This window comes from Apis laboriosa, unplaced genomic scaffold (genome assembly GCF_014066325.1).
Source record: "Apis laboriosa isolate Shangri-la unplaced genomic scaffold, ASM1406632v1 scaffold105_cov147, whole genome shotgun sequence".
Lineage (NCBI taxonomy): Eukaryota > Metazoa > Arthropoda > Insecta > Hymenoptera > Apidae > Apis > Apis laboriosa.
Window position 1 is genome coordinate 653139 of NW_025220714.1, and position 23275 is coordinate 676413.

Sequence of the window (23275 nt, forward strand, 5' to 3'; positions counted from 1 at the left end):
TCGGTAACATGTTAGCCACGCAGGATACGCAAGGAGGAATCGATGAATACGATTCAGGCCATTGGCAATAACGAAGAGGTAGGTAACCGGGGACTTTCAATCGAGGAGAAAGCCACCGAATTCTCGAGTTATTTTTATTCTTCGTGTTCGCTTAACGCATGTTTTTTTAATATCGGATAAACGAAATTCGTTTATCGACGAGTCATTATGCTGTTTTCTTTTTTTTTTTTTTTTTGCGTTTCTCAAATAGATTTTGTAAATTTTTAAAGGTTTGGTTGAAATTATTTGATTAAAATATGTTATAATTGATAAGCACAATTGTAGTGTATTATTCGATTAGATACGAAACGGGTAATAAACTTTGAAAAGTAATTTGTGGCCAATAATGTTGTAAATCAGACTTGTTAAGCGTGCGGTTAATAGACGTATTATCTGTACTTGTACCGTTAAGTGGCGTATAACGTTTATGTATTTAAGTTGAGCGTTCATAATATCAAAATAAATCTTTGGTTATTTGTAAAATGTAATATCTTGTTATCAATGATCAAAACGAGAATTTAATATAGATCAGGAAAATGGTGTAAAAATTCTCTGAGAAGTCGTAAACTTACTTTCTATCTTCGAATAAATAAAATAATTATAAGAGAAAAAAGTTACTTTAAATTATTAAAAGAAATTTCAAACTAATTTAACATCTAATTTCTTTTATCGGAACGAAACCAATCGCGAAAACAGACAACCTTCGACCAACTACTACATAGAACGGTCATGATTAATTAAAAAGTATCGTCATCATTCTTTAAGTATTCTAAACTCGTTGTGTTTTTAAACACACGAATATATTCAACGAAAACAGAGTAAATTTTAATTTTTTAATATAATTTATAAAATACGATATAAAAATTATTTTATATTAAAAAATATTATTTTAAAAAATTATAAAATATATTAAAATTACGAATACATTTTTCGTTTCATCTAAATTTTACTTTAAAGCTAATTTTTTTTCTACACGTCTCATATATTAAACAAAGAAATACCACATATTTCACGACGAATAAACATCTAAAGTGTTAAAAGAGTATAGCCACGTGTTATCGAATTTCTTCACCTAGATAGCGCGACCATCGACTTCAACCCTGTACGTCGACCAATCATTTACGCCACTTCGCAACGTAAGCACGAATCAGCGATAGCAACGGCAATGACACGACACCATCTAAATTAATCGTTCTTGCGTATAATTAACGTGGAGCACTTACGGCTTGCGGCACGTCGAGTGCCAATAAAATTGAATGCGCAAACATCGCTGCTATACGTGTCACGAATCGCTCTCGGCTCTTTTTCTTATAAACGGATACTTTTCATCGCCTGCGCGCTTCGACCGCAGCTGCGTTCGCAACGATTACATGGGCGCAGATTAACGGAACGTCGGCCCATGCAATGTGCACGTGGATAATCAGATCTTTGTAACGAGCCATCTCTCCATCGTTCAAACGTGTTCGACGCGGAAATTTTCTGGCAACTGATATTTATTTCGTTACGCGATTTTAAAAATGTGATACGTGCTTCGTATATATAAGTGATGAGAATATATTATCGAGTAGTAAATTAGCTCGAACTTAACCTTTATCGGTTATAGCTTCGGTACTTGTAAAAGTGTCATCATGTCGGTATACGTTCGTTAATTTTAGAATACCTAAAGAGAGCTTAAATAAATTTATCGATCGAACTTCAATTAGAATTTATTTTCTTCGATAAAAAAGTCAGAAAATAATATTCGAAAATTGGATTAATCGATTAACTAATTTAACCTAACCTATTGTTCCAACTTCGACTAGAATTATTTTATTCGGTGAAAAAAAAAATCAGAAAGTGATATTCGAAAGTTCTGAAAACAATCTCTTCATAGGAGAAACGTGTACGAACTACTTTACTTTCTCTTATAAACGAAGATAACGAAATTAGGCGGTCGAAAGGAAGATTGATGTTCATTATGCAAAATCTCTGATCAACTATCTATCCGCGATAACTAACGACGAGTAATCGTGTAATGCCAGCTCGTAAAGAGAAATCGAGGAGCAATTTTATTCCATGCCGTGAGGCATTTGCCTTGATATCAAAATTGGTTTCAATGCCACTCGGACAAGGCTTGCAAAGTGACGAGCAATTTACTACCACTTTTCACTTTCGAGAAATGACGCCAAGTAAACGGATCATTTTATTCCATAGATTCATTTCGCTCCCGTTTCTCTTCCCCTCTCTCAACCTCGATTCTTCCAATTCTGCAACGACGATCAAATAATATATATATATATTTAAAAAAAAAATCAGAATAAAATTATTACGTAATAAAAAATATCTTTCCTAAAACCAATTCACAATCTACCTGCCGCTCTATATATTTCGCAAGTATTTAACTGCATTACAACTTAAAAATGCGTTTTATCACAAAGTACACTTTACACTTTAAGGAAATTGACTCGGTCTCTGACTAATAGATCAACGTTTCTGCTCTATTTAATAGAAATACGTTCCCACGTTGCCAGCTGTAAAATAATATTTATTCACGAAACAAATCGAATATTTCTCGATCGAATAAAAACACACTTTATCGAAATAAAGACTCCACGAGCTCTAACGAAATCGGTAACTCATCTGTCAACGAATTTGAGCTTCTCTGAATTGAACCAAACGTGATACGTGAATATTTTCGATACATAAAAATGTTCTAATGTAGATCTAGAGCCGCGACCCGATTTCTCGGATACCCTGCGCCTGAAAACGCGGTCAGGTATTATTCTGCGTAGGAATGTTGCGCAACAGTGTCTTCTTCTGTTGAATTAATGCAGGGCAAAGGCAACGTGGCGAGGGCGGTTCCACTTGTTCCACATGCGTGTCGCGTTCATTGCTCCAATTCGATCAGAAGCTGCTTCGTCTCTTAAAGTACTCCAAGTATACTTTACAATTTTTAAAATACATCTATTTTAAAGCTTGGAATTAAATATACGATATAAATTATTCGATAATCGATTAATAACAATTTCGATTTAATTTTTCGTTATTTGTATTGTATTATTATTGTATTATATATATATATTTGTATTATATTTAATATATAATAAATATATAATATATAATGTTATATTTTATTATGTTATTATATATATTTTATTATTATATTATATTTAATTTTTCGTTATTTGTATTTTTGTATTTTGTATTAATATTTTTCGTTATATTGTAATACTCTGTGTTACAGCATATATATAATATATAATATATAATATTAAATTTAATTTATTATTATATATATTTTATTATTATATTATATCTAATTTTTCGTTATTTGTATTTTTGTATTTTGTATTAATATTTTTCGTTATATTGTAATATTACATTTAATATATAATATTATATTTTTATTATTTTATATTATTATTTATTATTATATATTTATTATTTTATTATATATTATATATTTAATATTTCGATAATGTGATTTATCGAAATGTATAAATCACGATTATTTACCAATTTCGTGTCGATTCAATGTGTCATAAATCGCAATTTTGATTTATCATCGATCGATCGAGATTTTTAATCGAGATTTCGTCGAATTCTAATTCGTTGAATTGTGAAATGTTAACAGGCTTGTAATTTTAATTCCGCGAAATGATCGCGATGAGATCAGCTTTGGTTAACTTTTCTTATAGAGAGAAAGAGAGGGAGGGAGAAAAAAAAGGATTTACGACACGGAGAAAACAAGAAACAAGAAACAAGAAAAGACGAGGAGAAGAAACGTATGACACGGATACAAACGTTTTCGATCAAAAACAACTTGTCTCTGAAATGTCGGTTTTTTCCCCTAGAATCTGTCGAGCGGATCATACTCTACGATTCTATTGTGAGCAAGTTTCTTTTCCCTTTTTAGATCTGTGCTAAGGACGATGATGCGCAACGTTGCCAATTTCGAAGTCAAATTTCTCCTGTCCAGTCTCTCTCTTCTCCAGTCATCCTGTAATCTCGTAATTTATTCGCAGTTAATTCAAAGGAGAGACAGTGTCGCTTAATTGAAGAGTGTTAATTAATTACAGGGTTGCTACAGGGTTCGTTATACACGAATTTATCTCCGAACCACGCACTTTTCCTACCGTTTAATTTATATAATAAATAAATTATATAATAAATAATAAATAATATATATAATAATATATAATTATAATAATAAATTATATAATAAATAATAAATAAATTATATAACAAATAATAAATAATTTATATAATAAATAATAAATAATATAATAAATAATAAACCAGGGAATAACCTGTTTCTTTGAACGAGAAATACGTTTTTAAAACGCATAGTAAAATCTAGTAGAGCGATCTTGTCATTTGGATCTATCGATCTGAATTTCGATTTACGAATTTCGAAATATTACGATAAAGGAATGGATATTCAAAGGAAAAAGAAAAATTACAATTTTCCGGCCTCGTAAAAATCGCGTATTATAAAACGGGACGACGAAAAGTCAAGAAGAGATACAGAGCTCGAAAATCGTTACACGAGATGGAAAAAGTTGTCGGACTGGTGTGATACCGGATCGTCGCGGAGAAATTTAAAGCGTGCGTATTTAAGATGAAAGAAGAGCGTAACGAGCGGTCGAAGGAGGCGAGGCGGATGAATAAAAAAGAAGGAAACGACGCGAGCTCGGCCGAGCTTCGCCTCGCGCTTCGATAATTCATTAATTAAACGAATTGTATCGAGCCGAGGAGAAGAATTGGAGATAAATTTGTCGTGATATCGGTTATAGTTGATAATGAATTTTTTCTTTTTTTTTCTTTTTGTTCGAAACGAATTAGCTCACGCTAATGTTTAACAAGATTGATAAAGGCAAAACAGCAATTATCTGAGAATAATGAATGCTGAATGTCAATAACCTCCATTCCGCTCGTATTTCAATGTCGTATAAAATTCTCAGAAATGTTCACACGATCTATCGATCAATCAAATTCTACTCTCAAAAGGTCATTGAAACGAGCCGATCGAAGTTAGACAGCGATTAGATAATTTTTTTGAATTGGCAGAGTCACGTTATTGTTATACGTATCAAATATTAAATGAATTAAAAATCAAATATTTTATTGATTTTTAATTTTTCATATTTCATATTATTTTTTAATTCATATTTGTCCGATATTTTAATTATTTTCAAAAAAATTTTCTTCCGAATAAATAGTATTATTTATTGGTTTCAATTATTTTTAAAAGTTTCTTCTCGATCGATAACAATTTTACCAAGTATCTATAATTGGACGATGGATCTGTTTCTTAAATAGTGGGAAAGATAAATAAAAATCCACGAGTTGCGTTATAAATATGCACGAGATATTTCATAGCGTGTAAGAAAGTGGCGGCAAACAAATCGGCGATGCAAAACGCGCTAGATTGTGCGACAACGCTCGATGCTCGATCGTGGAATCCTAGAGTTAAGTTGTCCCCATTTCTTCTGCCACATATCGTTTGGCAAAAGCGTCGTTAATCTCGAAACAATGCGCCGTGTAACGATGCATTTTTTCTGGAAACGAGGGGGAGGGGAGAGGGGGAGAGAGAGAGAGAGAGAGAGAGAGAGAGAGAGAGAGAGAGAGAGAGAGAATAAAAAAATAGAAAGTGGAAAGTTATCGCGATAACACATCGGATTCCGAGATGGTGATCGCTCGACCATGCTTCGATAATTATTCTACTATTCTACTATTTGTACCGTTATACCGTAAATAGTTCACCAAAAGGATCAATATCCGCGTGACGCATCTGTTTCGATTCGTAAAATTATGCGAATAGTAAAATTTTGGTTGTAGAGAATTTGGATGTGTGAAATTTTGGTTATAGGGAATTAATAACGAGCATTTGGCAAGCAAAAATAACTAGAAATTCCTAAAATTAACGTTTGTAAGAAATAAGAAACAATTGTAAGCAATTAATGATAAAAATCTATTTAAAAATCTGTAGAATTTCGCGATAAATACATTTAACAGAGAAAGCAATTTAACTACGAAAGCTCGTGAATGATTGTGTTTCGGTTTCCACGCGTAATTGAAATTTCGCGTTTGAAAGAATTCTCGGGGGACGTATCGATAATAGGATTCCAACACGGAACGATGAAACCTGGATTGTGCGCTCCGTTTGCTGTTTAATCAGTTTTTTTTTTTTTTTTTTTTTACGCAGTGACAAACAGTCGCATTACTTCATCCCTGCTTTTGCACGTGAATCACTATAGGACAGGATAGCCGTTATTATTTGCGCGTAGTGAGCCTCGTAAATCATCGGCTAATATCAACTCGTGACGTGCATGGTTTAATACGCTACGTGCAAATCGGTATAATGGACTTTCGAGTGTGTGAAAGCGTATCGAGAAGCAAAGTGAGTGTAGTTAGACATTTTAGGAGGAAAAAAAAATTCATTTTTGAGAGAATGTTCACATAAAGTTGAAAAATAATATGAATTGAATATTAAATATTTGAATAAATAAATAATTGAATTGATAGAGATAAATGCGATCGCGTTAACTTCTCTAGTTTTTGCATTTCTTCTTCGTTAACACGTTGAGAATAATTTTTAATCTTATTTCAGTATGATACATTGCAATATATTTGATATTTATGAATTTAAATAGATATAATAGAGAAATAATGAATAATTGACTTTATTCGATATAGTATATTTCGCGGAAAAAAATATTTTTTGTCGTCTTTGTAACTGATCAATCCCCTAATTATTTTAAACACGAAACGTGTACCATCTACCGTAATAACATGTCATCAACTATCAATGCTTTCCATCTTGGGTAAACGGATAAGTTCCTCAAAGGGCTCCGATGCATGTGTTTATCCGTTGCATAAATTCGTAATTCGGTTTTCCACGTAAAGCGTTTCAATGCAGACGAGCGTTAAAAACACACTCGGCTTGGTGCGCTTTGGTCGAGCGACGATTTCAAGGGATTAATGCACGCCGTGCCGCTTCGTCGTTTGCACTCATGAATAAAGAAATATCTCGACGGTACTCCACCCATAAAACACACGGTTATTTTGAATTCGTTCTCCCGCACACGTCGCGTGTCCGGACACGTGTTCGTGAGTATGCGCGCAACTTCACACGATACATTATACAACAATCTATATTACTTGTGTAACGTACTGAAAAATAACACGAAACAGAAACGAGGAACTATATAATCTATTTTGAAAAAATTGAATACTTTATTTTTACGATTACCATTCTACAAATAATGTTTAGGATAAAATAAAAAATCCATTTGAATTGAAGTGCGCAATTTGTTTCGATGTAATTTACCGAAATTTATCGAATGCACAACGATTTAATATAAATTAGCGTTACTATTTAACTGCCTGCGCAATGTGACATTGCGCAGAATTGTGCTTTCATTATAAATCCGATTCGATAGAAAGAAATATATAATTTTTTTAATTTAATTTAAATAAATCGCTATTTTTATAATAACTAAACAATTATATAATATTAATATAACAATTATATAATAACTAAACAATATTTATGATATTTTCAATCAATGATTGCTTATCTTAATTTATAGAAATAAAATAATAATATAAATAAGAATAAAATAATAGGATTTAAAATATGAATATATTACGATTTATTATAAATTTAAAGATAATAAATTTAAAGAAAATATTATTATATTTAAAAAATAAAATATTGAGAATCTTATTTATTTGTAAAATCATAAATAGATATATAGATGAATTTCTATAAATAACCATATTTAGTTTAATCATGGCCTCCGAATTATCCAATTGGTTTCGATTTAACCGGCTTGCCCGGTCTCAATTAAGCCGGTTAATCGGGTACCCACTGCATAATATTGTAAAACGTGTATCATAAATTTATCGCTTCTATATCATAAAATTATCACTGTAAAATAAAATATAGATAACTACGAAAACAACGTAAAAATTCAAATCATCGAGAATTATCTTTGAAAATATACAACGTATAAATTATATTTAATTACTACACTAATTATATAATATTATACTTTTTTTAATTACAAATCAAAGAATATTATACATGAAAAATTCATAAAAAATGATATATTCATTTTTTTTAATTTCATTCTTCCAGTAGTAATCCAGTAGTAATAAAACAATACATTAACATAAGACTAACGCTACAAATTTAAACGGGTGAATTGTGAATACTGTTTTATACCGAATGTAATAATGAATTTGTAAAATGACAAACGATACACATAGGAAGACCTATCGGAAAAAGATGATCCAAGATTAGCGAGGCAACTGTTGAAAGTATACGTGTGAAGTTAGCTATCGGATTTCTTGAGAGGGCAGAAAACGTTTAAAATGTCAACAAGGTCGGGCGAGTTAATTGGCGCATGAATGTCACGGCGAATTTTAATCACCAAACTCCTATGTATAATATAGGATCATACCGTGTATCTAATACGTTTGTAATAGAATAAATTCGTGACAAATTGGATTTTTGTAACGGTTTTAAAATTTAAAAAAAAGTATATTGTCTATTTGATCATAATCAATTACATAAATGTAGAAAATTAAGAAATAATCCTTGAAATTGTTGAAACGTTACGCCAATGTAAACGAATCGAACGAAAGATAAAAGTGAACGCTATAAATGTAAAGATAACTATATTATATCATTCGTTTATAGAAAAAAACGAAAGAAGAGTCTTCTGTATGTCAACAAGCATCGATCGATAATACTGACGCATATACATTCCACGAGATCTAACGGTCCATTAATAAATCATCGTGGAAGATCAAATTAAACGATTCACACGATATCACAATTTACAAAACCATATATGAAAGGAGCTTACGTTACCCGTTGTCCCTGCTTCGCAGCAACACAAAGATCGTCGAATATTTCTCTTCCAGAGATCGTCCGTGATCAGTATTGGTTCCTTTGTCCAAGCTTTACGTGAAGAAAATGCAGAACACTATAGCACACAAGAGACGCGCGTAATCCGCGAAAGGCCGAAGCCTCCGGCTGCTTCTCTTCTTCAATAAGAAAATCAAGACATATAACGGAGTACTTCTCTTTCCACTGTCACTATGAACTTGTTATCCGAACCGTGACCGGCCGCAATTACACGCGATCACGATCGAGATATACGTACGCATAGAATATCGTAACTGACAAGAATAGTGAATTTTCGTCAGTTCGAGCTAGCGTCGGGAAAACCACCCCCTGCACAGCCGGCGCCCCAACAGCCATGTGCCGCCCTAAACCTCCGCCCATTGGCCCGAACGAAACATTTTACGGGCTCCTGATTCCACCACGATTCTTTTTTATTACACGTGAAATCGTAATCGACAAGGACAAACGTGTGTTCGATTTACCGTTTAGTTTATGTTACGTTATCATAAACGACAACTCTGCACGACCCATCCCTGCGGGAGCTCACCAAGAAGGGGGAATGGGAAAAGGCCGACTGACAAGACGTCACGTCTCCCGGGAGCGCTTCGATCTCTCTGAACTCACCATATCTACCACACAGCTGGCCGCGTGTCTATGCATAACACTGGTGAATACACCAGGGCCGTCAAACAGCCCGTAATTTCGACGTCGTGAAACAGAATCGTGGATAAACTTTATCAAACAAGTCACACACCGCGCACAGTCTTCACCCGCGAATTGAGAAAATGGCGTTGCTCGCTCCCTCGCGCTCGTTCACTCTAGCAATACCTCAAGCTACGCTGATTTCTATCGTCGACTAGTAGCGCCCATTCCTTGATGCGGATAAGCTGATAACTAATACGCGGGAAAATCAAAGTATTTTTCGATATAAAATAAAAACTATAGAACGATAGAATATATTTATATTTATAAAAAAAATATCAAAAGATTTAATTAATTTGTTATTCAATGAAAATGATATAATGAATATTATTTAATGATTAAGGAAATTTTAATAAATTAGGAAAATATCTTGAGAAATGTATGGCGCCACTTGCCGGATGATAGTTTGATATCATGAAATGATAATATTGCCGGTTTATCCGAATGATGCCGCGCAATAGTTGATTTTGTAGAAAGTAAACTAAACATTTATATTTGTTTGTAAACATAAACGTAAAAAGTTAATCTAGTTTTATAAATTAAAAATAAAATAAATAAATAATATTGAATTTAATTATATCATGGCTGACGAGACAGAACAGGTAAAAACATTGATTTAAAGTTTTACAACATGAATCTAACCTATTATACGTATTATAACCTCATGTATATTTGTTTTTGGATGAAGTGAGCATATTGATAAAGTTCAAGATCAAACACAAGTATTTCTAGAATTTTATGAATAACCTCACTTATATATTTTCATTTCAGGTGCCAGCAATAAATGTTAAAGAACCCTTAGATCTTATAAGATTGAGTCTTGATGAAAGAATATATGTTAAAATGAGAAATGAGAGAGAATTACGGGGACGATTACATGTAAATATTATTTTTTTATCTGTCTATTATATATACATTTATATTGTCAATTTAAAAAAATTTAATAATATAAAATTTTTTAATTTTTTAATTTACAGGCTTATGACCAACATTTGAATATGGTATTGGGCGAAGCAGAAGAAACTGTAACTACCGTAGAAATTGATGAAGAAACATACGAGGAAGTTTATCGTACGACTAAAAGGAATATTTCTATGCTTTTTGTTCGTGGTGATGGTGTAATTTTGGTTTCACCACCAAGTATGAGAGCACCAATATAAAATTTCTATTTACATTGAATCTATCTAAAAATAAGAAACAAATAATATAATTTTACGTTGATACAATTTTATCAACTTTTGTAATGAGCATTTAACAAGTATCAACAAAAATCAATAAACTAATAGATTTAATTATAATAAAAATCTATAACAATAGTTATAAAAATTGTAATCTAAATAATGAAAAAAACAAATCAAGATGTGGTACACTATGTTAAAATGATATATTAATTAAAAGTTTATAAATAATATAATTTTTTGAAGTACACTGTTATTTAAAATATTTTCAAAACATTTCAAACTTTCAAAAATATCTAATTATCTATATAATTTTCGTTCGAAGTTTTGAAACTACATTAGATGTGGAACTTAAATTTACAGATCTTGGTGTATTTTGTTCTACAGGTTTTATTATTTGTGAAGTAAGATCTGTAATTCTTTGATCTTTTAGTTTTATCAAAGACTCGAGATGAGATACCTTTTGATGAAGCATTTTTATCATTTCATTTTTTTCTTCTAATTCCTGTTTTAATCGAACAAAAACATGACGTGGAACAGTTTTATTCGCTACTTCTTCAGTATTGAGCACTGACTTAACAACTTCTTTATAGAAAATAAAATTTTGCTCAAAAATTATACAAATTTTTTCCGAAATTTTATATTATTTGGCTGTAATCATTTACTTACCTGGTTTTTCGTTTTCCTGATATTCAGAATATAAATTATTCCTTTCCGTATTACAATCTTTTAAAATTTTAGTTCGCAATTCGATTAAAACTTTTTCAATAATACCAGGTTGCGAATTTGCCAATTTATTGATTATATCTTTTCCTAATTTGATATCAAGCTTTGAAAGTACCTTCCGATTTAGCGTACACCAATTATCTATTTTTTTTGCAACGCTATTACCAGGAACATAATTATGTATATCGATGTTTTTAGGATAGTACCGTTTTAACAATTCAGCCATAAAAACTGGGATTTGTTGAAAAAAATATTTTTTAAACATTAGCCAATTAAAAAATAAATTGTGCTTATAAAATGTATGAACTTTTCATTATTACCACCGTCGGAAAAATCTCGAGCAAGATTCTTCTTTGGTTTTGAAAATTGTATTTGCTCGATCCATGTATATATTTCTTCAAGGGTAGGGTCAGGTGCTAATTCCTCGCTCATGTTTCTAGCTTACTTATTTATCATTAAAATTCAAAAAGAACTTATTTTTATACATTGGAATTTATAAATGTCATCGTTTTATTTTTGTTACATACTGTCAATTTGCAAATTTTGATTAGGTCGACATATGTATATTGTAACCTATTTATGAATCCAACTTCATTTTGGTTCATCATGCGCTTCCTTCCATCAAATTAACGGATAAATGGTATAACGTTGAAATTTCAATTATTGCATTTCTTATATATACAGAAAAATTAATAACTTGAATCTTACGAAAATATAAAAATACATCAATAAATTTTTCTTTTCCTTTTTTCTTTTTTCTTTTACAATCAAATTATTTAATTCATTTATTTAATACTTTAAATGATATTATATGCTTCAATATTTATCAGGGACACATGTTTAAGAAGAACTTTCCCGAAACAATACATCATAAAGTTTTTTTCAAACGCTTTGACTTTCAATTTATCTTCGTCTTTCACTCTTTTATCGTTCTCGATAAAGATAAAGCTAGAATTTTATATCCAAGTTTTCAATATAGCAAACTTATAACGAATAAATACACATTGCAAGTGATGTCGTATCTGATTGAATCAATATGTATATTAGAATTTTAAATCGTAAAAATATTAAATATTAAATATTATAAATTTAATAATATCCGATAATAAAGAAAAAATCCGAATAATATTTATATATGTATTTACACTATATATTTTACATTGTAAAATCTGAAAATCTAACAATATTAAATAATATTATTGCAGATGTTAGGAGTCTAATGTTAATGACGTAATCCGTCAAATATTTACGTGCATTTTCATTAAAGTCACACGTTCTCGGAATGAACGGGCAGGTTGAAAATACATAGATATCGTCACACCGACAAGGAGTAGTATTGGAAAGACGATGAATTTGAGCCTGCGTTCACACGCCTATGGCATTTATAGAAGAGGCGCACGCTCCGTTTTTCCTTCGTATAGTTTGGAGGATCTGATGTATCGCGTTCACTTTCAGTAGCATGTTGCGCGAACGAGGAACAAACGAAAGTGGGAGCAAAGAGAGAATTGTAAATTGACAAGTTTTCGAAATTTACATTGTCCAATAATCGATTATAAATTTTTCGGGCTAAAAATCGTATTTCACGAAAATTTCTCTTCGAATTCGGAAACGGCGTTAAATCGAGAAATATTAAGCGACGATTAATTTTGTGAATTCGTAGAAATTTTATTAATTCTTAAATTGCAGTTTGAATTGCAATTGTAATCGAAAAGAAATTGTAAACTCTTTTACGAAGATTTTTTTTTTTTCTTTTTTTATTTCGAAAAGGCAGAGAAAATACGTATCGTCGAGGGAAAATTATGACTGGAAAACGTAATCTCAAGGGTAAGTAATTATAGTACGATTCTGATCCGAGAGATTGTACATTAATGAGTTCGTAAAAGGGGGGAAAGTTAATTGAATTTCAATTTTTTTCGAAATTCTATCCTTTTAGTCGAGTTTCTATCTCTGTGACCTTCAAGTGTCCTCTACTCATTTCTCTCTCTTTTTTTTTTTTTATTTAAACATTTTATAAAATTTCGCCGAATAAGTTTTGTATCGAGTCAAAAAAAAAAATAAATAAAATATTTTTTGTGATATTTTTAATTTTTTGAAAAATTAAATACACGATGTAATTCATAATAATAATAATTTTGAAATCACGCTGTTTCCATCGAATATAATTTCCATCTAGTTGATGCAACGCTATGCATTTATTATGACACATGTTAGTCATTAGTCATTCATATAATATAAATTTGCATGATTTTAATAGTTGTGTAGTTGATAACGATATTGTCATTGATAATTTATCTGTAAAAAAAATCATTAATTTGTTATTCAAACATTTCATCGATTTTGACATGAAATGATATATTTCCTTTCTATTTTGCGCGATATATTCGTAAAAAATAAGAAAAAAAAAAAAAATATTTTGAAACTTCGTTTTTACACGTTTCTTGACCTATATTCGAAAATAAATACCGAAAATAAATGCGTGGAATAAAAAGAAAAGTATTTAGGTCTAAAAACTTGTAATGATCCTTTTTTTCATTATTGTTAATAAATAATTGAATATTTGTTTATCGAATATCTATCAACGTAGCGAAATAAAATTTTTTTTTAATTTTTTGTCGTTCAAAATGATAATTAAATTGAAAGAAAATTTGAAAGATATTAATTTTACATGTAAATTTATCATATTTCAAATTGCGTAAATTAATACTTTCTCGATAACTTTTTAACCTTTCTTAAAAATCGTTATTTAATTTTATTTATTTGCAGATAGAACATTATATAATAACAACCGCAAAAAAGTACGGTTGCGAAGAATAATTGAAAAACACTTTATGCTTCATGCTAAAAAATTCCTTTGTTCATTCTTATATATATATATATATATACGATTTTTATTATCAACTAATCATTATAATTGTTAAAAAGACTGACCACTTTGTTCCATTAAATAAACATTTAAAATTCTTTAAATACACATATTTATAGAAACAGGGCACGCCACGTTTCCTACACGATACGTAATGGCGATTATGGGCTCTATTGGGCTCGCCATTATCTACGGTTTCAAGGTAAACGTAAGTGTGGCCATCGTAGCTATGGTGAACCACACTGCTGTAATATTGTCCGCGTTGCATCAATTGGAATCGGGGAATGCGACGAATGTGGCCGACGAATGTCATCACCATGATGTTTCTTCTAACGCGACGACGAAAATCATCATCGAGGTATGCGTATACTTGTATACGAACGTCTACGAAGCGAAATTAATTTTAAAATAATTTAATTCGAAGTTGTTATGGAATGGAATGATTATAAAGAAATTTTTAAAAATTTTTCGCAAATGAAAATTTCACAACTTTTTTTTAACACGTACAGGATGGTCCATTCGTGTGGAACGAACCTTTACAAGGCCTTATCTTGTCATCCTACTTCTGGGGATACATGGTATCTTTACTTCCGGGGGGACGAATGGCCGAACTGTTATCCGCCAAATGGGTGATGAATGGATCGGTACTTCTGAACGTCGTCGCATCTATATTATCACCTGTTGCTGCTCAAACCCATTATTCTCTCTTTATCGTGATGAGATTTCTTCAAGGAATCGGTGGGGTTAGTCGATTAAAAAATTGTTCAATATTTAATTGTTTTAGAATTAAATATTATATTTTTTTTTTTTTTTTTTTTTTTTTTTTTTTTTTTTTAATTGTAGGGCGTGACGTTTCCGGCAATGCACGTTATGATCGCTAAATGGGCTCCACCAAACGAGAGAAGCGTTCTTGCTTCGATCGTTTATGCAGGTAAAAACATATATATATATTTTTTTTTTTTAGTCGTGTAAATATATATTATTCTCTGCTTCTTCTAGGAACTGCACTTGGCACTGTGATTTCTATACTCTTAACGGGAATGTTGGCTGCGAATTTCGAATGGATATGGATATTTTACATTGAAGGTGCACTTTGTCTAATTTGGTGCACGGTTTGGTGGATTGTGATCGCGGATAGTCCAGAGGAACAAACGATGCTTATCAGCGAAGAGGAAAGGAATTACATTATGGAATCTTTAGGTCAAAATAGGAATAGTGAACATAAAGTTCGTTTAACATTAAAAAAAAATTTCATGATTCTATATATATATTCTATATATATAGAATATATATATAGAATCATATGTATGTAATATATATATATAAAATATGTCTTGTGTTTAGAGGCTATCAGTTCCATGGGGTGCAGTGTTACGATCTAAACCATTTATGGCAATTTTAATTGCTCATTTCTGTAGTAATTTTGGATGGTACATGTTACTTATTGAGCTTCCTACTTTTATGAATCAAATACTAAAATTCGACATGAGTTCTGTGAGTAATTTGTAACTGGAAATTAAAAATTGGAAATTTAAACAATATCATAATACAACGATTCTAATTATCTTTTTTCGTTTATTGAATAGAATGCTGGTCTTTCTTCCATGCCATTTTTATGCATGTGGATTTTCACTATGGTTCTTAGTAAGGTGTTAGCCATAATGCAGGATAAAAAATTAATTTCAGTAACGGTATCAAGAAAAATTGGGACATTATTCTGTAAGTTTATCATTAATATATATATATATGTATATCTTGGAGATATAAAATAAGTTTCAATAATAATTATTAAAATTTTTATTTTTAGCATCTGTTGTTCCCATGATTTGTTTAATAGGAGTATCTTATGTTGGATGTAATCGTACATTAGCTGTTACATTAATGACTATTGGAGTAACTTGTATTGGTGGAATGTATAGTGGATTTCTATCCAATCATATTGACATTGCTCCAAATTTTGCTGGTACTCTCGTTGCCATTACGAACTGTATTGCTACTATACCTGGATTTGTAGTGCCAATATTTGTTGGAAAATTAACGCACGGAAATGTGAGTGTTTATGTAGTAAAATATCTTATTTAATGATAATATCATTATTAACGCTATTATTATTCAATTTCTTTTATAGCAAACTATAGGAGCATGGAGAATTATATTTTTTACAACTGTTGTTTTGTATATAATTGAAATAATAGTTTACACTGTTTTTGGAAATGGAGAAGAACAACCCTGGAATAAAACTAAATTAATCGATGAAGAGATCAGTGATCAAACATTACCATTAAAAGAAGATTTTAAGAAATGATGTGTGACTTTCAAAAAGTCAACTTTCAAAAAGCTTTCTAATTCAATTTTTGATATTATACAAAAGATTATCATTAATAATCTTTATTCTACAAGGAACTTATTTATACATTTAACATCATTATTGCGTTAAAATTTTTGTTTTTATATGAAAATTTTTTCATACTTTACACTATTATAACGAATGATAAAATATATTTTTTTATTACTATTATACATATACAATATTAAATATTATTTATTAAAGATAATATTTTACATATTTAAACATATTTAATAACAATATTTACATTAAAAGTACAAATTTAAATATTTATTTATTTAATATAGAAAAGAAATACTCATTTATCTTTACTGTACTTTTACTATTTTACAAAAATACATTGGACCCCAATTATTATGAGAAGTGGGTATAACAATATGACCATATTTTAAACCAATTTTGCCAAAGTCATATATGCATCGTAAGGGCAACAATGCTTCTGTCATATCTCTACAAGAATCATATAATACGTAAGAAGTTAATGTAAATAATATAATATATATGTAATAATATTAATGTAATAATATATTTAGAGAAATATACGAAATACATACTTTACAACCATGACACAGTTACTTTCTTGCCATGCTTTCTTTAATGCTACTTGTACAACACCATCATTTTGTATTGGATTAAGAGAACATGTTGAATAAACTACTGTACCCCCTATCGATACTAATTTCAATGCATTTCTATAAAATTAAAAATTAATTATTTATTATGAAATAGAAAAATATGAGATATATTTCATCTACCGACGCTAAAATTTCAGACTGAATTTCTGGCAATTTTAATCTTTCCTTAAGCCTGCTTGATTTAAAAATATTGTTTTCATCAGAATGTAAATTGTGTCTATCTGTTGTACATGGGACATCGACTAAAATCTAAAAAGGTTAATAAATGTGAATTTTATATCAATTTTCATTAAAACATTAAACACTAATAAAAAAGACATTGCATTAAGATGTACACCTTATTATATCTACCATTTTCATTGATTGCTCTAGCATCTTGTTGCGTTATAAGAAACATATTTTCTTTCTCACAAATATTTGAAACAAATTGATTCATGACATTTTCAATTCTTTTTATTCTAGATTTGACAATATCATTAGCAATCAGTAAACGTGGCATGAGAGTTTGAAGAATAGTTAAAGCTTTTCCTCCAGGTGCAGCACACATATCAAGTACAATATCACCTAATTGTATATCTAGAGCTAATACAGGAAGTATAGATCCGCCATCGAATAAATAATAATCTAAAAATAAAATATATTGGTAATATTATATATTTCATTAATAATTAATACAATATTTTAAGATATATAGAAAATTAGCTTTATTATTATTGAAATTAAAATAATACAAACCTAATACACCAGTAGATCCTTTTTTAGGACTTGGAAATCTAGTATAATTATCTCTTTCAAAAGTATATACATGTAAATGTTCTGGAAATGGCAAAACATGCTCGTTCTCAACATTTACCTTAAAATCATCAGCCTTAGTATAAAATTTATAATGATCGGATTCCAAAACCCAATCATCTAAGCCTATGGAAATTTATTTGAAAAAATATAGTATTAATTTTTTAATTCAAAAGAATATATTAATTAAACAAACCTTTTATTTTGTTAGTAGGCACATATTCTTGAAGCATAGATAAATTTACAGATGAATCAACAATACGAGTATTGTCTATATTAATATCGTTTAAACTTGCATCTATAGATTGTAATTTTATAAATATTTTATTTTCACTTTTTTTATCAGATTCCGTAGTTTCAGCTTTTAAGGCTTCTGATTCTAAATTTGGATAATTAGCAGGATAAGCTGCTTGAAGTTCCGCCATCTGATCTATAGATGTTTCAGCTTCTATCGAATTTTGTATATCGTCAGATTTACCATACTTGGCCTCTCTTTTACTCTTAAAAAAATCTACATTTTCTTTCTGTACATTATATAGATTCCTTAAATTTAACGCACCAAGTAGCTGTAATAATTTTATTTTCCCTTTTAATATAAATTTTTAATATTTTTTTAATATTTTTATTTTATAACTTTATGATTTTTAATATTGTTATGTCAATTTACCTCTAAATTAGATCGAATTTTTTCCGTATCACTGAAATTATTAACCACAGCCATATACTTGGAATCTTTTTTTAATAACGCAGTTCGTATATTCTTCCAACTGTTTTTATAAATATTTGCATAAAAATCATCAAAGTATTCTAGCGCTTTATCCTTTGTCGTTTTCTTTTTCTTTACAACAGACTATAAAAATAATTGTCTATTTCATTAAATTAAACGAATTTTTAAAAAGAATATTCAAGTTTTAATAACAAGTTTTAACAATAATTGTGGGGTTATAACGATACAAACCCAATGATCTTTTCCATGTGTACTACCAGCAATATATCGAACGGATAATTTTACAATCTTTTTTAATCTTAATTTATCGAGCAACAATGCCATTTTTTTCAAACATGCAAATGATTGATTCGAATTCTCATAATTTGTCTCATTTGCGTTTTTCAAACACAACAATTAGCTGAACTTTGCGAAACGAAGAAGCGAAGATAGCGGCAAAATTCGTTACTCGATTTCGCTACTCGATGGCGCTGCATGTACGTTCAATTTTCTTTCGAACGCAAGAAGTGGTCGACGTCGATTAACCGTTAGTGAGAGCGATGTAAAAGAAGAAGGGCGTGAACCAGCGTGAACTGCAAGTACAGGTGAAACAGGACAACCGACAAATCCACGAGTTACGGTACTACCAGTGCTACTTGACTAACACTGGACGATACATCTTTTTTTTATCAAACTCGCGTTAACTTCTCCGTAAGCCATTCTTCTCCTACTTTGCCGACTTTCTTTATCACAATCTCCATGGTACGAGATGTAAATAAAAATTGTAGAGATAAATGCATGTACATGTATAGACGCAATACGTGTCGATCTATGTAATATATCAGATGCAAACGACAAGGAAGCGACGTATTTGTCGTGACATCGAGATGAGAAACGTGCCGAGTAAGATGGAGTGAATGGGGGTGGTGGGGATGGGGACGAACACATCTTTGTGCTCCCCTCTTGTGAAGGCGCTCGTGCGCCGTGAAACGTGGCTGTTTCGAAAGTTCCTACTCGAAGAACCTATTTTAGATGCTATAAACCATTTCGACTTGTAAATCGTTTTCGGAGGTGTACGAGAACTCTGTACCTGAACAAAAGAATAGGAACGTATCTCGAAACATTTCCTATAATTCATACCGCTTTTGACAAACGATTTTTTTTATTTTCCAACGAATATTTAGGCATATTTCACAAAAATGATAAAAAATTCATGATAAATAGTATAGACTCCGCGTTTGAAAACACGACGTATCGTCCTGATAATCATAGAACAACTTAAAAAAGAAATTCATAACCGTATATAGAATGAGAAACGTAAATTGAGAATCGAGTAAGACCGACATGATAATCTTGTTACCCTCGAAACGCGTACAACGTACTCCGGTGAAAGTCTCCACTGTAGACAGTAGACGTGAGTTCAGTGTTCTCGAGGGGAACGAAAGGAGAACGTCGCCGCGCAGGAGATCAGCTCTTTTGCTTCGAAGCAAAGATCAGAACTCTAGCCCATGGGGTGCGGTATACCCTATGTGTGGCCAGAGGAGACACACACCTCGTCGATACTTTCGTGTTCATTGTCACGCATACAGAAACTCTTCCTCTCGATGAATCTCGACGACCCGAATCGCTCGACGGCGAAGCTGGTTTCGTGGATCTCTTCATGAGAGGCACGTCGTACGCGATTTGTCGGGGCACGGGGTGTGACGGGGACTCGAGGGATCGTAAAGGCAATGCACTGTAAGGAGCTCACGACGACTATACCCTCCCTCCGCCCCTCGCGCGTTCGCGCTCGCGCGCGCGCCTGCCTCCCTCTCGTTCTCTCGCCACCGTCCCTTTCTCTCCCTTCTTTCTTCGCTCCCTCCCTCCCTCCCTCTCGCTCTCCCACCCTTTCTTGCCGCCGTCTCTCTTTCTTTCCCTCGTTCCCTCCCTCTCTCTCTCCCTCTCTCTTTCTCTCTGTCGCTCTTATCAAAAAGCCTCGACAGTACGACCTCACTTGTATACTCTCTCGTTCTATTGCTCGCTCGGCTGATCTCTCGAGGAGGGCGCGTTAGGGCGCTCGCCAAGCCACTCGTCGATTCCGTGCTCCGTTCCGAAATTTTTCTCCTCGATTCTCGATCGGCCGAAATTCAAATTCGCTCCTCCCCTTTCCTACGAATCGCAGTGTCACCGCGATTGCTCGCTCGCTCGTTCGCTCGCTCGCTCGCTCGCTCGCGTGTAAAGGGGAACACGAAAGGCCAAAGGACTCGGAAGTTACGACATCCGGCATACAATACTACCGTTTCCTGTCTCTCGTGACCCTTGGTCCCACTTGGTCTAGCCCACGTGACCCCGCCGCCGCTTCCGTGCCTCGCGCAGTTTCATTTAACACGCGCGCGCCTCTAACTGCCGCGGTAATGCGTGCGCACGTAACCTTCGACGAATCGCCATGACATTTTTTTCAAAACTTCGAACCCTTTCTCGAGCTACAACAGGTATTCTTCTTTTTTCTCTCTTTCTTTCTCTTTTCTTTCTCGAATCTCGACCGATAAAAAAGGATCGCGCGCGATTCCATTGTAGCTCGATTTACAAGCGTTACAGATTCATCCTCGTGAGAATTTTTCGAAATTCTTGCCCGCCTTTTCGTGCATATGCGCATCGTCACACACACACAATACGATGTCGACTCGACAATAGGTGGTTGATTCCTTTCTAAATCTCCTTATTTCCTCGTTCGATTCCGATTCTCTCTCTCGAATACCGGTTCACCGTGTATGGTCGATTGTTGCGCGCGTGGCGGCGCATCCTCGGTTGGAAAAACGAACGGGCCGGATAAAAGAGTCGAAATCGGTTCTGATTTCGACTTTTTTTTTTTTCTTTTCTTTTCTCCTTTTCCTCTCTTTTTCTTTTTCTTTTTCGTAGTCACCCGTCCTACGCCTCGCCCCTCCTCGCCGCGGCGAGCCTCCCAACGACGTCGTCACGTGCATGCATGCGTGCACGCGTACATCGTGGCATGGCGAGCGCATACATGCGGGGTCGTTGAACGAGCAGGGGGTACCGAGGACAACAGTAACGACTGCACCAACCCACTTGTCTCGACCCTATACAAGTCACGTGCACGTACAGTGCTCGGCAATAATGGTCCCCAGAGGGTGTGACCTATTCTATATGCTGGATTCTCGCGCGCGGGCGCGCGCCATCGGCCGAGTTGCTGGTACCAACATGCTCCGGTACCAACCAGACTACTCCCCATGGAAAACCGCGAATAGAAACGTTTTTACGATACGCCGTACCGTTTTGCCTCGCGTAAGCAAAGATATGAAAAGATTATCGGAGAATAATAAAATTTTCTTTTTTTTTCCCCTTTTTTTTAAGCAAAGGAAACCAAGGTTACGTTATTCATTTATCTTTTTCTCAATTATTTATTTATTTCTTTTTATTTCGTTATTATTATCGCATCGTTGCCATTCTTCCCCCCTCTCTCGATATATCGATCGTATTAACCGTGAAACGGTTTTCTTTCATTCGAGGCGCGCGAATCGAGTCGAGAAAAACCGATTCACGATTCGGTTGAAACGAAGGGAAAAATTTATTAAACGGCTCGACGGCGACGAGCGAAGAGATGGCGAATATCATTCTGAAGCTCGGTGAACCGGTGATACTTTGTTGCAAGAGACACGCCCCACTCTCTTTCCCTCCATCTCTCTCTCTCTCTCGCTCTCGCTCGCTCTCGCTCTCTCTCTCTCTCTCGCTCTCTCTCGCCTCTTATGTCTCCGCTATTACTTTCTTGGACGAATTTAGCGTGTGGCGGAGTCCCACTCGTTCAAATATTTTGAGCCCCTCGAGAAAGAGATATATATCCTCCTCTGTTGCCGGTTGAATTGCGAAATACTACGCGGCACGGACGGTGTCGGGCGATGTACGAGGACGAAAGTAGGTAGGTAGGTAGGTAGGTGGGCAGACGGAAGTCAGTTTAACGGTATCACCTGAGAGTTCAGTCAGAGGCTTCGATCCTTCGAACGCGTGGAATCGGGGTTTCACGAAATTCGTAGTTTTATCGCGGCGTTTTCTCTTTTCTTCTTCCTCCTCCTCTCCTTTTTTTCTCTCTCTTTCTTTCTTTTTTTTTCACGATCCATACTCGCCCACCTGAATATTTCGAGCTTTAACAAGCTCAAGCTTGAACGCATTCCTTCCCCTCCCCTCAAAGGTTGGTCCCTTTTATATCCAAGAATTTTATTTTGAATTTTGAATTTATATATTTATTTTATATACTATATATTTATAGCCTCAACTTCTCCATGTTAGTCCCTTTTATTATCCAAGCGGACAAGAATTTTACTTTTTCTTTTTACAATTATTACAATTCTCTTGATCCAATCCTATGTATTTCGAATTTTCGATCAAGCCTCAAC

At 32.9% G+C, this 23275-nt stretch overlaps 5 protein-coding genes across 9 annotated transcripts in view; 2 read left to right on the forward strand and 3 right to left on the reverse strand.

The window, feature by feature from the left end:
* Nucleotides 1–9723, reverse strand: part of LOC122720153 (wiskott-Aldrich syndrome protein family member 3) — a 42058-nt gene extending 32335 nt beyond the window's left edge. For 2 of the 3 annotated variants that reach the window (XM_043946704.1, XM_043946672.1), the window contains exon 1: nucleotides 8898–9723. The gene's annotated coding sequence lies outside the window, so the exon portion shown is untranslated. The remainder of the gene's footprint in view (nucleotides 1–8897) is intronic. The other variant, XM_043946690.1, reaches the window with a different exon arrangement.
* Nucleotides 9724–10097: 374 nt separating this feature from the next.
* LOC122720554 (U6 snRNA-associated Sm-like protein LSm3) lies at nucleotides 10098–11014 on the forward strand. Its single transcript, XM_043947341.1, has 3 exons — nucleotides 10098–10242; nucleotides 10412–10519; nucleotides 10618–11014. Exons 1-3 carry the CDS (start codon nucleotides 10222–10224, stop codon nucleotides 10798–10800), a joined length of 312 nt encoding a protein of 103 aa, XP_043803276.1. The 5' UTR covers nucleotides 10098–10221; the 3' UTR covers nucleotides 10801–11014.
* On the reverse strand, nucleotides 10707–12420 carry LOC122720546 (sperm flagellar protein 1-like). The gene is made up of 4 exons (XM_043947329.1): nucleotides 11865–12420; nucleotides 11488–11775; nucleotides 11279–11403; nucleotides 10707–10824 (listed from the first exon to the last, which is right to left on the reverse strand). The coding sequence occupies exons 1-4, from the start codon at nucleotides 11974–11976 to the stop codon at nucleotides 10810–10812; spliced, it is 540 nt and encodes a 179-aa protein (XP_043803264.1). The 5' UTR covers nucleotides 11977–12420; the 3' UTR covers nucleotides 10707–10809.
* A 532-nt stretch (nucleotides 12421–12952) lies between these two features.
* LOC122720491 (putative inorganic phosphate cotransporter) lies at nucleotides 12953–16867 on the forward strand. The gene is made up of 9 exons (XM_043947254.1): nucleotides 12953–13368; nucleotides 14527–14765; nucleotides 14917–15150; nucleotides 15251–15338; nucleotides 15407–15633; nucleotides 15752–15901; nucleotides 15994–16126; nucleotides 16215–16456; nucleotides 16536–16867. The coding sequence occupies exons 1-9, from the start codon at nucleotides 13344–13346 to the stop codon at nucleotides 16710–16712; spliced, it is 1515 nt and encodes a 504-aa protein (XP_043803189.1). The 5' UTR covers nucleotides 12953–13343; the 3' UTR covers nucleotides 16713–16867.
* A 64-nt stretch (nucleotides 16868–16931) lies between these two features.
* Nucleotides 16932–19531, reverse strand: LOC122720606 (5-methylcytosine rRNA methyltransferase NSUN4). 3 transcript variants are annotated; one of them, XM_043947413.1, is made up of 8 exons: nucleotides 19140–19531; nucleotides 18849–19031; nucleotides 18378–18681; nucleotides 18125–18307; nucleotides 17727–18013; nucleotides 17514–17638; nucleotides 17309–17446; nucleotides 16932–17204 (listed from the first exon to the last, which is right to left on the reverse strand). In XM_043947413.1, exons 1-8 carry the CDS (start codon nucleotides 19230–19232, stop codon nucleotides 17063–17065), a joined length of 1455 nt encoding a protein of 484 aa, XP_043803348.1. In that variant the 5' UTR covers nucleotides 19233–19531; the 3' UTR covers nucleotides 16932–17062. The 3 variants fall into 3 exon arrangements, 2 of the variants coding, with proteins under 2 accessions (XP_043803348.1, XP_043803341.1); XM_043947406.1 differs by having other exon boundaries at nucleotides 18378–18747; nucleotides 19140–19527; XR_006347790.1 differs by having other exon boundaries at nucleotides 17071–17204; nucleotides 17510–17638; nucleotides 18378–18747; nucleotides 19140–19530.
* Nucleotides 19532–23275: the final 3744 nt, after the last annotated feature.

Coding starts and splice junctions, on each gene's coding strand:
- LOC122720606 (XM_043947406.1), bottom strand. CDS start 19,232: ATGGCATTGTTGCTCGATAAATTAAGATTAAAAAAGATTGTAAAATTA. Junction 18,014..18,124: donor AGGATCTACTGGTGTATTAG/GTTTGTATTATT, acceptor TTTTATTTTTAG/ATTATTATTTATTCGATGGC. Junction 17,639..17,726: donor AAAATGGTAGATATAATAAG/GTGTACATCTTA, acceptor TAACCTTTTTAG/ATTTTAGTCGATGTCCCATG.
- LOC122720491 (XM_043947254.1), top strand. CDS start 13,344: ATGACTGGAAAACGTAATCTCAAGG. Junction 15,634..15,751: donor ATAGGAATAGTGAACATAAA/GTTCGTTTAACA, acceptor TCTTGTGTTTAG/AGGCTATCAGTTCCATGGGG. Junction 16,457..16,535: donor GAAAATTAACGCACGGAAAT/GTGAGTGTTTAT, acceptor TTTCTTTTATAG/CAAACTATAGGAGCATGGAG.
- LOC122720554 (XM_043947341.1), top strand. CDS start 10,222: ATGGCTGACGAGACAGAACAG. Junction 10,243..10,411: donor TGGCTGACGAGACAGAACAG/GTAAAAACATTG, acceptor TTTTCATTTCAG/GTGCCAGCAATAAATGTTAA. Junction 10,520..10,617: donor AATTACGGGGACGATTACAT/GTAAATATTATT, acceptor TTTAATTTACAG/GCTTATGACCAACATTTGAA.
- LOC122720546 (XM_043947329.1), bottom strand. CDS start 11,976: ATGAGCGAGGAATTAGCACCTGACCCTACCCTTGAAGAAATATATACA. Junction 11,776..11,864: donor TCGAGATTTTTCCGACGGTG/GTAATAATGAAA, acceptor AACAAATCCCAG/TTTTTATGGCTGAATTGTTA. Junction 11,404..11,487: donor TCAGGAAAACGAAAAACCAG/GTAAGTAAATGA, acceptor TTTTCTATAAAG/AAGTTGTTAAGTCAGTGCTC.